General features: G+C 37.4%; 1 protein-coding gene across 6 annotated transcripts in view; it reads right to left on the bottom strand.

The window, feature by feature from the left end:
* lrch1.S (leucine-rich repeats and calponin homology (CH) domain containing 1 S homeolog) overlaps positions 1-19,769 on the bottom strand; it is a 123,331-nt gene that overhangs the window by 38,470 nt on the left and 65,092 nt on the right. For 2 of the 6 annotated variants that reach the window (XM_041584360.1, XM_041584358.1), the window contains exons 3-15: positions 19,417-19,543; positions 18,013-18,118; positions 14,212-14,348; positions 11,864-11,994; positions 10,395-10,479; positions 8,238-8,349; positions 5,613-5,704; positions 4,682-4,749; positions 3,537-3,623; positions 3,014-3,097; positions 2,873-2,912; positions 2,172-2,219; positions 1,767-1,836 (exon numbers count right to left, since the gene is read on the bottom strand). In XM_041584360.1, the coding sequence (XP_041440294.1) occupies positions 1,767-1,836; positions 2,172-2,219; positions 2,873-2,912; positions 3,014-3,097; positions 3,537-3,623; positions 4,682-4,749; positions 5,613-5,704; positions 8,238-8,349; positions 10,395-10,479; positions 11,864-11,994; positions 14,212-14,348; positions 18,013-18,118; positions 19,417-19,543 (1,187 nt within the window). Of the gene's footprint in view, positions 1-1,766; positions 1,837-2,171; positions 2,220-2,872; positions 2,913-3,013; positions 3,098-3,536; positions 3,624-4,681; positions 4,750-5,612; positions 5,705-8,237; positions 8,350-10,394; positions 10,483-11,863; positions 11,995-14,211; positions 14,349-18,012; positions 18,119-19,416; positions 19,544-19,769 lie in introns of all 6 variants that reach the window. The other 4 variants (XM_041584357.1, XM_041584359.1, XM_018249964.2 and 1 more) reach the window with 2 other exon arrangements.

Below are 19,769 nucleotides of genomic sequence, written 5' to 3'. Positions count from 1 at the left end.
TCACTAATGCTTACAGACCACAGTTGAAATTCATCAATGGTGACAAGAAAACCACTGCCCATTCTAACATAATCTTTCCTAAATAATTTTCTAGAGGAGACGCTAGAATCTCATGGGGAGACTTGGGGCATTCTGCCCACTGCATCTTTTTGGTAACCTAAACATACAATACCAAAATCGCCCTACATAGCCACATATGATGATTGGCTTACAGTGTTAGATGACCCTTACCTGAAACACACTCTACTGAAATATCGAGTTGATACAATTGTTCTGGGTGCAGGCAAGACAAGATGGTAATGCCAGTGTAGGGGATGATTTTGTAGCCTGTCTGGCATTAGTCCAAGTTGTCTTGCGATACGAAAGATGAAAAAAATATAGTAATGCATATAGGTGCAAATAGTTAAGCAACTAACCCCATTAGTTTGTGTAGACTGATAAAACACACTCACATTTCTTTGCAGTCTGTGTTTGCAAAATGTTGGGGCCGATTCACTAACTTCGAGTGAAGGATTCAAAGGTAAAAAGCTTTGAATTTCGAAGTTTTTTTTGGGCTACTTCGACCATCGAATGGGCTACTTCGACCTTCGACTTCGAATCGAAGGATTCGAAGTAAAAATCGTTTGACTATTCGACCATTCGATAGTCGAAGTACTGTCTCTTTAAAAAAAACTTCAACCCCCTAGTTCGGCAGCTAAAAGCTACCGAAGTCAATGTTAGCCTATGGGGAAGGTCCCCATAGGCTTGGCTAACTTTTTTTGATCGAAGGATATTCCTTCGATCATTGGATTTAAATCCTTCGAATCGTTCGATTCGAAGGATTTAATCATTCGATCGAAGGAAAATTCCTTTGATCGTTCGATCGTACTATCTGCGCTAAATCCTTCGACTTCGATATTCGAAGTCGAAGGATTTTAGTTCCTAATTGAATTTCGAGGGTTAATTAACCCTCGATATTCGACCCTTAGTGAATCGGCCCCCTCATGTTATCTTTATGGAAACAGCAATTTTAAAGGACAAGGTAACTTTAGCTGTTTTAAAATACATATCTTTAGTCTCTTTTGTAGAGGCATTAGATCTCCTGTATTTCCAGCCCATAATCTGTTCAAACACCACAATTTAGAAAAAAGCGCTGGCTTGAAGCAAAAAAAAAAAATGCCATCATGTAGAGCTCCTTCAGCAAGACCAGGAGCATGTGCACTATACAGTATTAAGGGGCAGCACATGCACACATTAGAACTTTGTGGAAGTGCTTTCAATTGTCTTAGCAGGAATGCACACAAATTATTTTTCGCGAATATGCATAAGAGTTGTGGCAGACATCATGATGATGTCTTCAAAGGAAAAATGGAGTGGTCACAGAGGAACCTAGCGATCAGCCAGAGCAGAGGGCAAAAAAAGTTAGTGAGAACGTTGTGAAAGAGATTATAAGAGAAATGGGCTCCAAGGAAGGAGAAAGTCAGAAAGATATTTAAGTAAAATAATTAAGCTAAAAATGTGTATTATCAGTCATTGAATCGTCAGTGTTTTCTCATATAGGAAACTAATTATACAACAGTTTTATTATTGCATAATAATTACTTAGTTATAATGTATGTATACACATATATGGTGTACATGTATTTTGTCTGAAAAGAACTTGGGGAAGATATAGAGAACTTATGCTCAACATTTTATAGTAAGGCCTTATAGATGCACAAGATTGAGGTAAAATAACTGGCTGCACATAAAAATAATCGATATTATGATCTGTCTGAAGAACTTACCAGATCGAGGTTTAAGGCCAAAGGCAACTGTGCTGTGTACGGGTGATAGCGTTGGGGTGCTATTTTCAGTCTGTAAATAAACAGATAAAGTAGAAATAATTGATAGAGAATATTTTCCTTCGCGAAAGATTCGGCTGAATACTGAACCGAATCCAAATCCTAATTTGCATATGCAAATTAGGGGCGGGAAGGGGAAACCATTTTTTTACTTCCTTGTTTTTTTTTACAAAAAGTCACACGATTTCTCTCCCCGCCCCTAATTCGTATATGCAAATCCAGATTCGGTTTGGCCGGGCGCAAGGATTCGGCCGAATCCCAAACAAATCCTGGATTCGGTGCATCCCTATTGGTAAGCTGTTTTCTATGTAATGTGAAACAATATACTGAATAAAAAATGAGACCTACCTCTTGAGGGGAATCTTGTGATGCCGGTGTTTCGATAATCATGTCATTCTACACAAATCAATTTGCATTCAATTAGTTGTATCAATAAGATTTAACTTAAATCTTTTCAATAAAGCCCTTTTCATCATGTTCTACTCTGTACAGATTAAAATATAGATTCGGGAGACCTGCGATTGTTTAAAGTTAAACAGCTCATTCATTTCTGTACACAATGCTAGTTTTGTGTATTTTAATGATATACATAGGCTGAAGTCTAACAAATACACAGTCTTACTGTTAAAATGTTTGGTGTAATGTCATATAATCCACAGCATTTGGGTCAGATTTAGAAACGAACTGCAGCCAATCAGACATTTGCTTTTAAAAAGCAGTCAACTAAAAGCTATCTGTGTATTGTTTGCTTTGGGAAAAGGTTCTGCATATGTTATATAACTAGTACTCTTCATGTACTAAAACACTTGGGGTTTTAAGAAGCTCTTAAATAATGTTCCACTTGTTATGGAGTATAGAGTATCCATATTCAATAACAGGCATTCCACGAGAGGAGCATCGTTCTGGCTTGTGACAAGTTAACGTGTTAACCTGGCAACTATTCACAGCCACTATAAGTCATTACCACCTCATTAAATCTATTTGGCTATATAATATACACTTAATATAGAGATTTATTGATTGGGCAGAGTAAAAAATCAATACACCACTACCTGTAAGATTGGAGACATCTGGAGTTCTACTTGTCCACTGTAAAAAGCAAAAAAAAAAAAAAAAAAATAATACATTATGCTAAGAAAATGCATTCAAAATAAATTATTTTATATAACTTAAGATGTAGACAAACACACTTCACTGATGTATTATTCAAAGCAGATTCTGGAACACATTCTAAACGGTACACATTTTGGGTGTCTCCAATTTCCAAACTTAACCTGAAAAATAAAAAATAGAAATGCTTTATTTTACTAGATACACTCCATACAGCCAATTTGCTGATAAACCAGAGCTCTCTGTATTTGGTGTGCAAGCAGCGAAGACAACCATCTGCTTCACTTTTTGTGGGCCCCCTCAGAGCCACAGCTGAAGTGTTTCAACTGTGTCATTGTTTGTGAGAAAGCTGAAGGATGTGGGAAATAAAGGGAAATATGGTCTTATAGTAAGCCAATAACTTCAAGTAAGATTTTATATGATGGATGCCTCAAGGGCAACCAGTATCTACATTACCAGGTTTTTAAAGAGTGTACATTAGAACAATGAAGAATCATTTCTCTCTAGTTTGCTGGAATTCCAAAGAACCTTTGCTACACCATGACATTTCTCCCCTTTTTCCCCCCAAACTAAGTTTGTTTTCCAAAATTCAATAGTTAATACCTTGTTGGATCTTGCAGCATAACAACTGCTTCTCTCAGTTGGTCTATCATTGTTGCACTGAGCTCCTGCTTTTCTGAAGCATTTCTCCTGCAATAAAATAAAACATTGTTTACGTCACATGTACGTCACATTCTGATTTACATGCAAGTTTTTTATCAGTATCTGTGATTTATCTCCGTATATATATATATGTGTGTTAAGAGACAAAGGTTACAAGGTAGCTGAACCCATCCTTTATATCTGGGATACATTTTATAAAAAGTAATTGTAAAAAGCAGTTTCCAACTATTCTTTCCAAGTCTACTATAGTGGAGAAATTCCATTGTGCTGTAAAATTTTAATTATATTTTGTTTTTTTGTTCACTTATTTTGATTCTCTTTACTCTTAAATCTTAAAAACTTCCTCTCCTAATTTGGCTACCTTGGTCCTTAATGTTTTTGTTCCTGCCGAGTTAAATCACATAAGTCCCAAATAGCTTCAGCCTTGCCATACAAATTATGCCAAAGTTCATCAAAGATGTTCACTGGTATAGGAGAGTAAGGGTCCTTCAGTTCACTGCTCAATATATTGCTGAGAACTTTATAAGCAAAATTGACACTGCAACATCACCCTAGTACTCCTTCTCGACAGTGACTGACGAGAAAGTCTCTGAACTTCTAGTTTCCTCCGATTTTACGGCCTACTCTCTCAATAACATTCCTTCCAAATTTCTCCACCATGTCAGCTCTTACTTTACCCATCTATTTAAACTTTCTCTCTTAACTGTAATCCTTCCCTTCCAATTGAAATATGCACGCATCATCACTGAAACCCTCTCTTAATCCCTTACATCTGGGTGACCTCTGTTCCATTTCTCTGCATCTTTTTCCCCCATATGTAATTAAAAGCATTACATTTGCCAGGAGCAGAATCCCATAGCAACCAATAAGAGGTTTGCTTTCAAACAGGTAAAAGTAAAAAGTAAATGCTGCTGATTGGTTGCTATGGTTTACTGCACCTGGCCAAACTTAGTGGCCTTTTTACATTACCCCCTTTATCTCTAAACTACTTGAAAGCTTAGTATACAAGTGACTGACTCTCTTTCTCTCTGCCTATACCATTCCAAAGAAACTGCTCTAACAGGGCTAGCTTATAATAGACTTACGTGTTTTGTATTAGCCAAGGTGATTCCTCCTGAATTTGCAAAGGTTCATCAAACTCTGATCTTCTCCCCTGTGTCCAGGAAATATCTCACAGTTAGTTTTATATAGCAAATTCTAAATGAGAATAATAGAATGTTTTTATTCTGTGTGTTTTTAAAGTCTTTGCTAGAGTTGGAGACCATTAATAGATACTACTAGGAGGGTAGAGTTTTGATCTGTAGCTCAGGAATTTTATATGTTAACCATTTTCTGATGGTTATCACTTCAACATTGTTGCAATCAGCCAGTTGTTTAATCAAGATAAGATTTGGAAAGTGGGGCCTGGTAATGCAGGAAGGCTGTAGCCAATTTCTGTTGTGGGGTCAAGTTGGTCTTAGGATAATGACACACCTGAGAATTTGCAGCCCAAAATCTGCCCAGCTCTTGATGTCCAACAAATTGCTTATCTGATTCTTGGGCCAAGAACTGCCTGCTCTGCCCTACCATAAAGCCAGTCCAGGGTTTAAATTATGGGGTATGGAGTATGGCCTCAGGGCCCTCTGATTCTGAGGGCTCAGAGAAACTGACTTCTCTGCTGTACCCTAAATGCACCCCTAGGTTTGTATGATGGAGTATGGTCTCAAAAGAGAAAAAAAAACAAATAGTCAAAAAAATCCAGCTGTACAGCCTGTTTTCAAAACTTTCTCTATGGAAAGAGACAGAATGTAAAGACAGATAATAAAAGAGAAGAAACACCAGTGGGCATTTAATTTGCTTCATTTTACAAGTTAAAAAGGAATGATATAAAAAAAACAGTGCAATACAGGACCGGTAACCTACAGGAAACAATCAGCAGGTATGATTTATCGTTCAGCTTTTAAAATCAAATATCGGATTGGTTGATTAAAAATTAGCTAGTTTACCGCCATCCTTTTTAAAACATAAAAAAATTACCTCATACTGCAGATATTGTATTTGGAGTCTCTTTGATTCATTCTGGTATGATTTGTCAGTAGCACCCAAGGGACAATTCTGCGGCGATCCAACTAAAGTAAAACAAGCCACACTTTGTCATACATTTCCTATTACTTATAGAATCTACTTATCGAATTATAGATAAACATTTAGAAGAAAATGATTGCTTTATAAACACTGGTTTATGTTGGTAAAAGACATGTTCTTGTTTTTAGAGCAGAACAGCAATATTGAGAAATCAACACTGTATTGATCGAATTGACAGTTTCTGGATCTTTCTGAAGGGCAGGTTTCAAAATAATAAAATAATAAATACCCTTTCAGTAATACATATTTTTGAAAACCCAACTTAAACCTGCTTAGGGTTAGTTGTGGAATAAATGTTTATTTGCTATTCATGATATTATTGGAACCAATCTAGGACATTATAACAATATGTCATGAAATACAGGGCCTTCACAAAATGTTGGTCTAGCTGTAGCTGAACCCAGAGAAGCTGGAAAAATCACTGCTCTGATTATTGTTAAATTCAACTACTCCTACTGATGTCATTGAATGGGAACATGAAATAAAGAATATATATTAGCAGGGTATATACAGTATTTTATGTCAAAGCATAACTGTAAAAGTAATATAAATTCTGGAAAATAGGAGGACAAAAATTGGGCAATTCTCCTCAAAATTCTTTGAACAAAGCAAAATCCAGCACAATTGACTTAGGTGCAGTCTTTGTTTTTAAATTACAGATCATTTTCATTCCTTTTACATATTTTCATATACATTACAAGTCAGGAAAAATATTTAAATATCAATGGGGGAATGTAATAAAAGTTGGCAACGGAAAAAATATTTGCAATGCAAAAAGTTATGCCTTTGTGCGAGCAAGTTTTCCTTTCTGTGAATTTAATATAGCTTTTGCGAACCCGGAAACTGTTTAGTGACCGCTTCTGACAGTGGAAGGTTTTCAGATTTTATAGTTTGCGCCAGTGTGCAGTGAATGTAATAAAAGTTCTCACTGAAAAAGTTATGCTGACTCCAAAAGATTACACCTTCAAGCACTTCTTAAAAGTGGGCAATGCGCAATTAAAATTTGAAATGCACAATTGAAATTCTCAATGCAATAGCAATTTAAGGAAGAGCATTACCTTGCGAAATGCAAATTTTTATTCTTTTGCTCTTTGCGACTATTACATTTTCTCACAAATGTCTCAACTAATAGGGCATATAAAAAGGATCTGTGAATGTGTGTGGCATATACAGTACTGTATGTTTGTGTGTGTGTTTGCATATGTCATATCTGTGTGTGTACGTCTTATCTGTGTGTGTATGTCATATCTGTGTGTGTATGTCATATCTGTGTGTGTACTGAACAAAACTAATTAACCCAGCACAGCTTATCCCCATGTTGCAATTAAAAGCAGTTGGGTGCATGGGTGTGTGGCTTATATCATATATTGAACAAAACTAATTAACCCAGCACTCCCTTTATATAGCCTAATGGAAAAAATCTGATTGAAAGGAAAACGCCTATATTTGGAAAAAAGAGACACTTTTAATTACATGGTTAGTACAAAGTATGCATAAGCTGATGTGCCCCGCCAAGGCAGTGTCCATGCATCAGTCCTGACTATGTGAAAAAAGGGTATTTTCTTTGGGAGGAGAAAGACCATACCTGCTTCTCTCTGTATTTGGCATGACCTCTTCCAAAGAAACCATTCTGCTTTGTGAGCTTTTGTGAACATCTTCTTGAACTACAGGACTGTATTTAGTGGGGTGGGGGTTGGGAGAGCATGCATTAAAGGGAAAGCCACTGTCCCCTTTACAATATACAAAGTCCAAAAATGCAGCTCATCCCCATGTTGCATTTAAAATCAGTTGGGTGCATGGGTGTGTGGCTTATATCATACTGTATATTGAACAAAGCTAATTAAACCAGCACACCTAAAATGCCTATATTTGGAAAAAAAGAGACACTTTTAGTTACATGGTTTGTACAAAGTATGCATAAGCTGATGCGCCCACCAAGGCATTGTCCATGCATCAGTCCTGACTATGTGAAAAAAGTGAAAAAGGTATTATGCATACTTTGTTCAAACCATGTAACCATGTGTCTCTTTTTTCCAAATATTAGCGTTTTCCTTTCAATCAGATTTTTTCCATTAGGCTATATAAAGGGAGTGCTGGGTTAATTCGTTTTGTTCAATATGTGATAAAAGCCACACACCCATGCACCCAACTGCTTTTAATTGCAACATGGGGATAAGATGCATTTCTGGACTACATATCTGTATGTGTACGTCATATCTGTGTGTGTACGTCATATTTGTGTGTGTACGTCATATCTGTGTGTGTACGTCATATCTGTGTGTGTGTGTACGTCATATCTGTGTCATATCTGTGTGTGTGTGTACATCATATCTGTGTGTGCGTGAACGTCATATCTTTGTGTGTGTGTACGTCATATCTGTGTGTGCGCATGTATGTCATGTCTGTGTGTGCGCATGTATGTCATGTCTGTGTGTGCGCATGTACGTCATGTCTGTGTGTGTTCGTCATATCTGTGTGTGTGTGTGTACATCATCAGTGACAAGAAGTACAGTATACCTTGCAGTGTGTTGTTCAAGTGTTGTTCAACAATATCTTCTTTCAGAAGGTTATCCTCTTCCAAGATATCCGACATTGGCACACTTGGGCTTGTAGAATCTTCATCATAAGGCTTAAAAGTAAAAAAATTAATGTAGTATATTTATACTGAGTAGCCATTCAAACACAAGATCAAGAGTGCATCATGAACATCAAACTTCCAAATGACAATCAAAGTATCATCATTTTACACATTAACATTGGCCACTCGCATACAACTTTCTTCATTCTTATCTCATCTTCATTAGTGACTTTTGCCAAGCCTCTTTATAGGTTTTTGCTGATATGCTCTATTATTCATTCACTTGTGAGGGGTCATCACCACTTGATAAAATAGAAAAAAAAAAAACACAACATCTAAACATCTCCGTTAACATGCAAGTTTTTTTCTGCAGAAGTTTTGGAGCTGAGCAGAACCTTGATTTAGTAACCTTTTCTCTATGTTTTCTTGCCTTAGCATCATAGTTTAGACCAGAACTATTTACCCCTCAACTTATCTATAGAGCCACCCTAATCAAATTACACATATAAACAAATATATGACTCCCCTTCAAAAACCATATGTAATATTCGACTTTACATACTTATCCATAGTTCCTGCACCCGACTCGCAGGGACATCACAAATGGGGCGGTCACAAGTCTATAAATTTAGGTTCCGGAAGCCAGCAGTGCTAGGTCGCAGGCAGGGAGAGCAGAAGACCTCAACCTAGACCCGTCCGTGACCTGAAGATTTTGTGCCCGAACCCACTGACTCGCGGGTCTCGTGAGTTTCAGGCCGTCCCCCAGTCCCTACTTGCTACTACTACTTTTTGGTTTACCAATTCAAAGGGAAGGGATACAATTCTAAAATAAGTAATAAATGCACTATTATAGTATAAAGCACTGTCATTCTAAAACATTGAATATTAAAGAATATTATACAATATCTTTTTTTCTTTAACATGGGGTGCTGCTCATTCGTGTTAGCCTTTGTTTCGATATAATGTCATAATTTTTACTGCAGGGTTTGGGATTTGCCAAGCGACAAATCTCTTCTTCAGGGCAACTAATTTTTCCGAACTGCCTTCCCGTCGGTTAGAATCCAAATCGCCAGCGGGATGGCACTCTGAGCGATTCGTTTTACAAAGTTGCCCAACGTTGCCTTACGAGGAAACTTCACATGACTTCGGGAAAAAAAAGAAGATCTGAGTGCCATTGCGCCGGCGATTTGCATTCTAGCCGGTGGGAAGACAGTTCGGGGAGATTAGTCGCCCCCTAAGAAGAGGAGATCTCCCCGAATCTGACCATGTGTCTCTGTCCTAAGCACTGTTCATGGGGATATTTTTTTGAAAAGGGATCTTTCAGAGATTATTCCTGATTGTATAGTGTATAATTGTGTGCACATATGGAACCAAAAAGGCTGCAGTGAGTCTGTAAAACTAACTTGTGGCATTTTAAATATAATTTAATATGATTACATAAAACTTAACAAAATAAGCAACCTGAATTGCACAATATCACTTGACATTTCTCAGTAGCAATAGAATGTAGCTTTGTGGCTTGGCACAGGAGTTCTTTCAGCCAGATGTTTCCTAGGCTGGCAGTAAGGCTGGTCATTATGTTACAGTACAGCCAACAAGGTTCTTACACAGGTTAAATCATCTGCCTCATTTCCTGCAGATGTAAATCTATTATTAGCCATGAGGAAAAGAGAGGCGTAATTTGGTTGAAACCAATAAAAGACAAATGCTTTTAATCTGTACTTAAGAGTAGAAAAGAGAAAATCAAAAGGCCAAGAAGCATGTTATCACATCATCTAGTGAAATGTTCTTTGCCTGTATAAATCCAATGAAGAACTGTTTTGGCCAAGGCCCTGATCTGTTTAAACAAACATTATGCAGTGCCCACAATACACATTACAGTAAGTGCACTTTTTATATCATTTTACCCTAGGTTAAACATTTTTATGGAATAGTGCAGCAACACCTGGATAGGAGACCAGGTCTACAGCCTTTTATGTATATTACATAATTAAATTTTTTTATTTATATATTTTAAGCACAACTCCAAGGCTCCACTAGCCAATGGGATGATGGTATAAATCAGTGTGACTAGTATAGAGAACAGATTACAATACCTCTATTGCAGATAAACGCTTCTCACCGCTATCACTGCCAACACCCGAGTCCGAATCCTTTTTTGTTGGGAAGATGTCTTCAATACTACTGGTTTCCCAAAAACAGAACAGAATATCATAATAATCATATTTATTAAAGAAAAACTATACCCCTAAACTGAACATTTAAGCAACATAGTTTACATCATATAAAGTGGCATATTAAAGAATATTAACAAACTGGCCTATATATTTAAGTAAATCTTGCCATTTTACATCTCTTGCCTTGAGCCACCATTTCGTGATGGTCTGTGTGCTGCCTCAGAGATCACCTGACCAGAAATACTACAACTCTAAGGGGCCGATTCACTAACTTCGAGTGAAGGATTCGAAGTTAAAAAACTTCGAATTTCGAAGGTTTTTTTGGGCTACTTCGACCTTCGACTATGACTTCGACTTTGAATCGAAGGATTTCGAAGTAAAAATCGTTCGACTATTCGACCATTCGATAGTCGAAGTACTGTCTCTTTAAAAAATACTTCGACCCCCTAGTTCGCTAAAAGCTACCAAAGTCAATGTTAGCCTATGGGGAAGGTCCCCATAGGCTTGGCTAACTTTTTTTGATCGAAGGATATTCCTTCGATCGTTGGATTTAAATCCTTCGAATCGTTCGATTCGAAGGATTTAATCGTTCGATCGAAGGAATTATCCTTCGATGGTTCGATCGAACTATCTGCGCTAAATCCTTCGACTTCGATATTCGAAGTCGAAGGATTTCAATTCCTAGTCGAATATCGAGGGTTAATTAACCCTCGATATTCGACCCTTAGTGAATCGCCCCCTAACTGTAACAGGAAGAAGTGTTGAAGCAAAAGACAGAACTCTGTCCGTTAATTGGCTCAAGTATGGTTTGTTGGTATGCTTGTGTGCACAGTGAATCATACGATCCCAGGGGACGGCCCTTATTTTTTAAAATGCCAAGTTTCTATTTATGATTACCCAATGGCACATACTACTAAAAAAGTATATTATTATGAAAATGGTTTATTTAAATGAAGCAGGGTTTTACATATGAGCTGTTTTATGCAATATCTTTTTATAAAGACCTACATTGTTTGGGGGGTATAGTTTTCTTTTAAGAAGAGTCATTATGTAATTTAAATTTGTCATGCAGTCATATTGCAGGAAATGTGCTTTCTTTTTTATATGGGGGGCATGAGGGTATTGGTTTATGGTGTATAAATGGGGATTTACAGTATGTTTATATATATCGGCGTGTGTATGTATGGATAAAGATGAGCAGGTGCATGATTATATATAGGCATCTGTGTGCGTATATGCAGTGGCATAACTTTGCACCCCCAGCACTGAGTGGGGGTTGGAATAGAGATTACAGGCACCCCTGCAGTCAGGGGTCTGCTCCTGTTCAGATTACAGACAGAACATTTAAATTAGCAGATTTTCAAAACATCACTTAATAGGTTGCTTACCTTTCTTCCATATGCTGTGGCAGATTTGGTCTTTCTAAAGAATGAAGATAAAATCCATCCCCAGTTTTTTCCATCTGGCAAGATTGCATGCTTAAATATTTAAATATATGTACTTTGCCCTTGATACAAATCTGTAAAAAAACAAATAAGATGAATTGTGAATTATCTCAGACATTTCCTCCTGGTAGATAAGGGGAACAAATTAATGATAAAACCAACAGCCTTTTAAAGAAATCGATGGCAATTAATGTCAGTTGTAACATCTGCCACCTAGTTTAACTCTACATTCTAATGTAAGGAACATAATAGGAATTTGTATTACACAAAAATGCATATATATATATATAGGTATGGGAATCCGTTATCCAGAAACCCATTATGCAGGAAGCTCCAAATTACAGTAAGGCCACCTTGCAGAGACTCCATTTTAATCAAACAGATGCCTTATCTAAAAAACCCCAGGTCCCTAGCATTCTGGATAATGGATACCATACTAGTACATTTACATGTATTACAAAAATAATTATATTAGCTGTATTAAGCTTTAATGTCATTTCAGTTGTCTGGGATGGAATTTTGGATGCCATAATCTGGGACAAACTGACCAGAACCACGAAGATTAAACAAAATTATATTTTTGGATAAGCCTTGTCAAAATCCTGACAATAACCCAAAAGAGATTCTGTGGTGGAGGCTGAAATGAGCAATTCATGTATAAAAAAAACATTAATGTGGCTGAATTAAAGAACAGTTGGCTAAAATCCCTCAACAGCAACGTGCAAGACTGAAAATCACAGCTTTTTTCATCCATTGGATGATGTATGGTGTGTGAGCACAGTGAATCCAGGAGTAAACCTTTAGTACTTAAAATGGCAGTTTCTCTATATATGATTATTCCAAGGCTTTATTTATATGAAACAGTGTTTATATATATATATATTTGACCTGTGGTATATTTGTTGTATAGAGACATACATTATTAAGGGGCATAGATTTTCTTTAACTTACAAAATTAAAACCTTTTTTGGAGATCCCCACAGATCAGGGGTGTCCAAAATACGGCCCACAATCGATTTTTAATTTGGCCTGCAGCAAATTCCAAAAGTATACCAGAATTTGGCACGCACACACGGTCGGAGTGGCCTGCCGGGGCACTGGGGCACCTTGGGTTTGATTGTGCAGCACCCCGTGACTCCTCTTCCAGACGCGACTGGCCAGAAGAAGGACCAGATGCCTGTAGAAAACAGTGCGCTCATGCTTGCATGCACTTGCACAGTCACGCAGCAGGGAGCATCACAGCAGCATTTAAATATGATCATATGATCAACAATTTTGTTGCTTGCTAGCAGCCATCTTCCAAGTGCTGCCTGGACAGGAGGGAGGTCGGTAGTGTGAGTGAGAAGTGAAAGGGACAGAGAAGAGAATGGTGGAGGTGGGTGAAGGGGAGAGGTACAGTATGAAGAGAAGGGGGGAGTAAGAAGCTGCTAGGGTGGGGAAGTGAAATTGGAGCAGGAGGTCAAGTGAAATAGGGCTCCATGATGAGCAAAGTGGGGTATGGAAGGGATTAAAAAAGCAGGGCCCACATCCTATTGTTCCAAAGGGGTTAAAAAGCAATTGTAACAAAGCAACACAATATGGGGTCTTGGTCTTGGATGTAAGGGGCTACAAAGATTTGTACACAGCACTGAATACTATTTGGCCATGCCCTCATTTGACACACCCAGGGTTGCTACTTTTTATTACTCATTTAGGGCCTAAATCGCTAGTTAGCTACCTCGGAAGGGATATCGATGTCAGGCTGAATGGTTGCCCCCCGCACATTTTCACCTCACCAAATCTGGCCCTCGTTGGAAAAAGTTTGTACACCCCTGCCACAGATCCTCACTGGTCCATTTTTATAAATGCTTCTTGCCGAGTGTTAAAGGGGTTGTTCAGCCAACACTTTTTTCAGTTCAGTTATTTTCAGATAGTTCACCAGAAATAAACACTTCTTTTAATTACCCTCTATTTGTGACTGTTTTTCTAATACTGAAGTGTAATGTTCCATTTTTCACCACTTATGTCTTTCTGTAGCAAGAACATTAAAACTTGAAACTGAAATTATGGAAAGCGGTCAAAATGAAATACAGTACATACACAAAGTGTATTTTACTGGCAAAATGCATACCTGGGTGTATGTCAGTACACACTAATAGAGGGGGCCAAAGGCAGTGTGTCAGCTTTTCTCTGCTCTTAACTACACCAGCAAAATGACCGGTGTTCATTCAAATAAAAGGACAAGCCTTCTATTTTTAGAGGTGTAAAAGTACAATGGCAATTACTTGTACTTATTACCTTCTAAAACTCACCTGTGCAGGAGGAGACTGGAGTGGGTTGTTCTCAAGTATTAATACTTGCAATTGCACCATTTTTCTAAAACAAAGTGGAAGAACCAGCACTTTATTGCATGAAAAATCCAATTTCACCAATGGAAGATCAACAATTTCTAAAGTGAAAGAAAAGGCCATAGCATTAAAGTTGCTGTAAGATACACATACATTTCCTAATTAAGAAAAAGGAGTGTTTTTTGAACACCATAAACACCAATTAGTACAATGCATAAATAATATATATGCATTACACACACACACACACATTTTTGAACAATAGAGAAGTTTAAAGAGCTTCTTGTAAGTATTATCAAGAAAAAGGAGACTTTTTAAGCATCAATTTACTACAGTGGCAGCCACTCGTTATTTTGTACTCTCTACTGCAAGAACACTGCCATTGGGAATTTATATGTATACCTTTGGAAGTAGTCTCACTTTGGTTTTTGCAGATAGATTTTCAAACTTTAATTTATATCGAATTGCCTTATGAAACAGGCACAGTTGTTATCTTGTTTGTAGGCCCCTAGGAAATGCCACACGGTTTTTAAAGCTTTATTAGCAACACAAATGTATTTATATATTTTCGATCTTCTTTCTTTGTACAAGTATGGGATCCATTATCTGGAAATCCAGAAAGCTCCAAATTACAAAAGGTCCATCTTCCATAGACTGCACTTTATACAAGTTTTTTTAGAAATCCCTTTTTCTCTGAAATAATAAAACAGCACCTTGTACTTGATCCAAACTAAGATATAATTAATTCTTATTGGAAGCATAACTAATTGTTTACATGATTTGCTAGAAGACTTATGGTAGGAAGATCCCAATTACGGAAAGATCCATTATCCAGAAAGCCCAGGTCCCAAGCATTCTGGAGAACAGGTCCCATACTTGTACATCTTTAAAGTGTCAACTTAGAGCTATAGGAGATACAGTCTATGTCTGCATTAGGAGATGTTTTACTAATCTTAATTCTGAGATAGGAGGTCATTTAATGGTCACCCTTTCATGAATACCATACAATACAGCATTATTTCCACCTGTTGTCAATGAGAGCAAATGTATAGGGGTGGTTCACCTTTCAGTAAACTTTAAGGGGCAGATTTATCAAGGGTCGAGTTTCGAAGTAATTGGAGTTTTTTGGAACTCCCATAACTTCCAAATTTGAAGAAAATGTATTAATTAATTATTAATTATTATTTAATTTACATTTATTTAAAAAATCAAAGTTTTTTTCTGCGGGCGAATAGGCTGTATCAGATCAAATTTGATTTGAAGTATTTAAAAAAAGAACTGATTTCTCCACCAATTGACTCCAAATAGTAGTTTTAGATTTAGGTTTTAGATGGCGAATGGTTGGAGTTGAAGTTTTAAAGAGACAGTTTTTTCAAATTCGAATCAAATTTTGGCCTATTCGAAGCAGATCTGTTCAGTGCCCCTGCTCCACTGATTTGAATCCGATCAGCCTTTGTTCACTCACACATAGCAGAACTGAAGATGATTTATCACATGATAAACTCTATGGGAAAAATCTGAAACTGAATTTGGAGACAAGTTGTTTTCTACTTGAATTGAATCTCATCTGTGAGTTTTCACACCATAAGATAACGTTTTCTCACTGAACTGAATCTGGCCCATAGTGTGCAAAGTGCACTTTTGTACACAATCACCATACCCACCATAATTACAGTGCTGCTGTGATCAACGGCATGAGTTGAACCTGCTACAAATGAAGTGTCAAAATGAAAGAAATTGTGCGCCCAATTTTTCTGCACTGTGACAACTAATTCTGGGCAGTGTCATTCTGTGGCTACTAAAGCAAATAAAGTTCTGTCTTGCATAAAAAAGGGCATTAACTCAAGTGATGAAAACATAATTATGCCTCTTTATAAGTCCCTGGTGAGGCCTCATCTGGAGTATGCAGTGCAGTTTTGGACTTCAGTCCTTAAGAGGGATATAAATGAGCTGGAGAGAGTGCAGAGACGTGCAACTAAATTGGTCAGAGGGATGGAAGACTTAAATTATGAGTTTAGACAACCATGTCAAGGTTGGGGTTGTTTTCTCTGGAAAAAAGGCGCTTTGCGAGGGGACATGATTACACTTTACAAGTACATTAGAGGACATTATAGACAAATAGCAGGGGACCTTTTTACCCATAAAGTGGATCACCGTACCAGAGGCCACCCCTTTAGACTAGAAGAAAAGAACTTTCATTTGAAGCAACATAGGTGGTTCTTCACAGTCAGGACAGTGAGGTTGTGGAATGCACTGCCGGGTGATGTTGTGATGGCTGATTCTGTTAATGCCTTTAAGAATGGCTTGGATGATTTTAACACCTTTAAAACCTATTTTTAGTATTACTTTAAATTTTACTGTGCCTTTAATCAATGTCAAACTTGTGTTTTCTTCCATAAATCATATAGAGTTTGTTTCCAAACACACCAATGGCACTTGAGCAATAAATGGAAAGTGTTTCATTACCTGGCATCCTTTCAAATAATTCTAAAATGATGCTGTTGGCAGCTAAATCACCACATGCACAAATACAAATGTCAGGGGAGAGATTACATAGCACCAAACACTTACTGAGACATTGTGTTTTTCCAAAGGATTTTCTATGTACATGTACATTTCACCTCTTCTGAACTGAAAAAGCCCTATTTAACCAAAGCTTTGTAAACTATGATTAGAATAACAGCCTATATACTTGCAGAAAATAACCAGGAACTGCATTAAGAAGAACTGCCATCCCAAACACACAATATGGCATTTTAGGGTGGCCCTTTGTCAAAGACACCTGATGAAAGGAGTAAGCGATTTGCACAATTTTCTGGTGCATTGGCAAGTGCAGTGGTCTACGTTTTAGTTTGCTTTGAATTATTACTCACTAGTATAACTTTTAACTCTAGAGTGAGCAAGTCTTCATGTTATTAGTGGATTTGAGTAGAAGAGAGAGGGTATATGCATTAAGAACTCCATAGGGAAATATTACAAATGTTGTTTTTTAGAATAGCTACAGACATATAGTAAAATCAGTGTGTACAACTTGCAGGCAGTTTTCCAACTTTATGGATATCTCTGATTTATGTGATTCTCTACTCTTTCATGTAGGGTCTGCCTTTTCTGCAATGCCAGGGGCCCCTGCTTCTCACACTCCAGGACAAAAACCAGCGCATTGTTATTAGTAGAAATACTTCTGACTGTTGCATCAGTTCACAGAGATCTCTAAATATATTCCTTCGGTTTCGTTTCATTATATAGTATAAATCTAATAGACTGCTCTGTCAAGTATGTTTTATGGAGGGCTGTAAAACCAAACGTTTACAATCTTATTGTGAGACAGCACTTTATTATTTAAAACTGGAGAGCTACAAGACAATTATTCAAAAAAGAAAATTGAAAAAAAAGGAATCAATAAAAATAAAGACCACATGCCAATATCTGTGTTATTATTGGAAAGTTGTACACTCTATAAATATAGCAGTGTTTAGTTCTGCAGCAGCTGTCTGTGGTGATTCTAATAAGAAACCGCAGTGTGTAACAAGGAGATTTGCTTCTTGCATTTGAAATTTACCCCTGTGCCATGCAGTGAAATAGAAACTGCTAAAAAAGAAAATACAGTCAGACCATCACGTACATTTTTGGAGGGTTACATGCCCCGTAAGCTTATCTTGATGATATATGAACAATATTTATATCACCATACTATTTTTATGTACAAGTGCTCCTTTAGATTTCAGCATAATATTTTTATGTACAAGTGCTCTTTTCAGTGCTTACCTTGAGGTAGGGCCTTTAAATGATTTCTTCGTACATTCAGGTCCCTAAGAGATTTCAGGAGACCAATTTGCTGTGGCAAAGATGCGATTTCATTGCAGCTGACATCCTGCAGCAAACACAGTCTTAGTGAGACATACAAATATAATAAAGTTTCGTTTTGTAATCATTCAGGTGGTTGATTTAGGAGCAGAGTAATTTAATGAGGTTTCATCTAAATTATAGACTACAGGAACCAGTGGCATAACATATTAACATTTGCTGATGATTAACCCACTGTATTTCTAGGTTCATAACACTAGAGCTGTTTAATGATATAGATGTCGCCAATGTGCTCTGTTGTACATTAAGCAAATATCTTGGAATGTTAATTGTGTCTGCAGACAAGATTTTTAGCTAGATTATGGCTGATACAAGCCAGGAGACTGAGAATCTCCTTTCCCTTCAAACTAAAAGAATGCAATTTTGGCACTCACAAAGTACAAATACATAATAGCAGTAATCACAGTTTTCTCAACCTGGAGAACAGAAGAACCTAAAAAACACAGACATATTCCCTAACCCTTTTTGCCCCTGCAGGTAGCATGTGCACAATATACGAATTCCTGGCCTTGACACTTTCAGTATGCCATATGGGTTTATGTCTGTGACTGCCCAATCTGCAACCTCTGAACCACAGCTACCAGCTTTCACCAACAGATAAAGGCTGCTGATGCTGAATACTGAAAACTGCAGCCCAGTAAAACAGATGTGACTGAATGCAGAACTATATGCAAAGTGCAACCAGGGCAGTAGCATCTGGGGAAAAAAGTACTTTAGGGGACCCACTGTGCTGAAATTGAGCTAGCTACTGGGTTTTCTACTGGGTTTTGGAGGAAAAGGCTCCAAACTCTTATCTTGCATTGTTGAGGGCCACAAGATCTCATTCCACCCATCTGGAAGCAAATCATACACGTATTCTAAAAAACCCCAACCTAAACACCTATTTTCACCAGCTTTTCTGTGTAACACCACCATTTTCACAGGGTTTGGTCCACAGGCCAATCAGCTCAGTACATTAGAAAAACTGAGCAGCTCAATTTTAACAATTTAATTTTGTCTGTGGCATGGAGTTATTACATTGAGTAGAACTAAATAATCCTGAATATTGTGTGCTTTCCTGAACTGCTATCATTTTCCTGTAATCATTTGTGACAAATCTAACATGGTCAACTTTATATTTCCCTTTATAAATTATGTTCAGTTAGTGAATTCCCTAGGGGTACCGATACTAAACTTCTGCCAGAAGTGTTATCTCATAAAAAAAGTGCCAATTTTTCACTCAATATTCAACATGTTGCAAAATGGTTTCCTAAAATGGTTAACAACACTAGTATAATCCCCCGAACATAAAAAGCATGGACGTACCAATTCCATCAGGTGCTGCAGCTGATCTATTTCCTCTGGCAGGGAACCAAGTTTATTATTATTTGCAATAAGAACTTTAAGAGGAAGACCACATAGGCAGGCCGGCAAAGAGGAAAGTTGATTCCGACTGAAAGAGAGAACAACACAATAGCATTCAAAGCCGAGCTATAATTTGCTTAGTGACTCACAGATGCTTTCAAAATGAGCTGCAAACTCCCTTGTGTTTTTGTGTTGTCAAAAGTGCAGCTGAACATTGTCCAAGCGCAAGAGTGGACTGTATAAAAGCTGCTTTCACAGCCAGATCCCTGTATACAAAAATGACTGTGGGCGGAAGAAAAAGCCTGCATTAATAG

The sequence above is a fragment of the Xenopus laevis genome, chromosome 2S, assembly GCF_017654675.1.
Source record: "Xenopus laevis strain J_2021 chromosome 2S, Xenopus_laevis_v10.1, whole genome shotgun sequence".
Classification (NCBI taxonomy): Eukaryota; Metazoa; Chordata; class Amphibia; order Anura; family Pipidae; genus Xenopus; species Xenopus laevis.
Note: the sequence above shows the minus strand (reverse complement) of the source record. Positions and strands in the feature narration are given on the sequence as shown.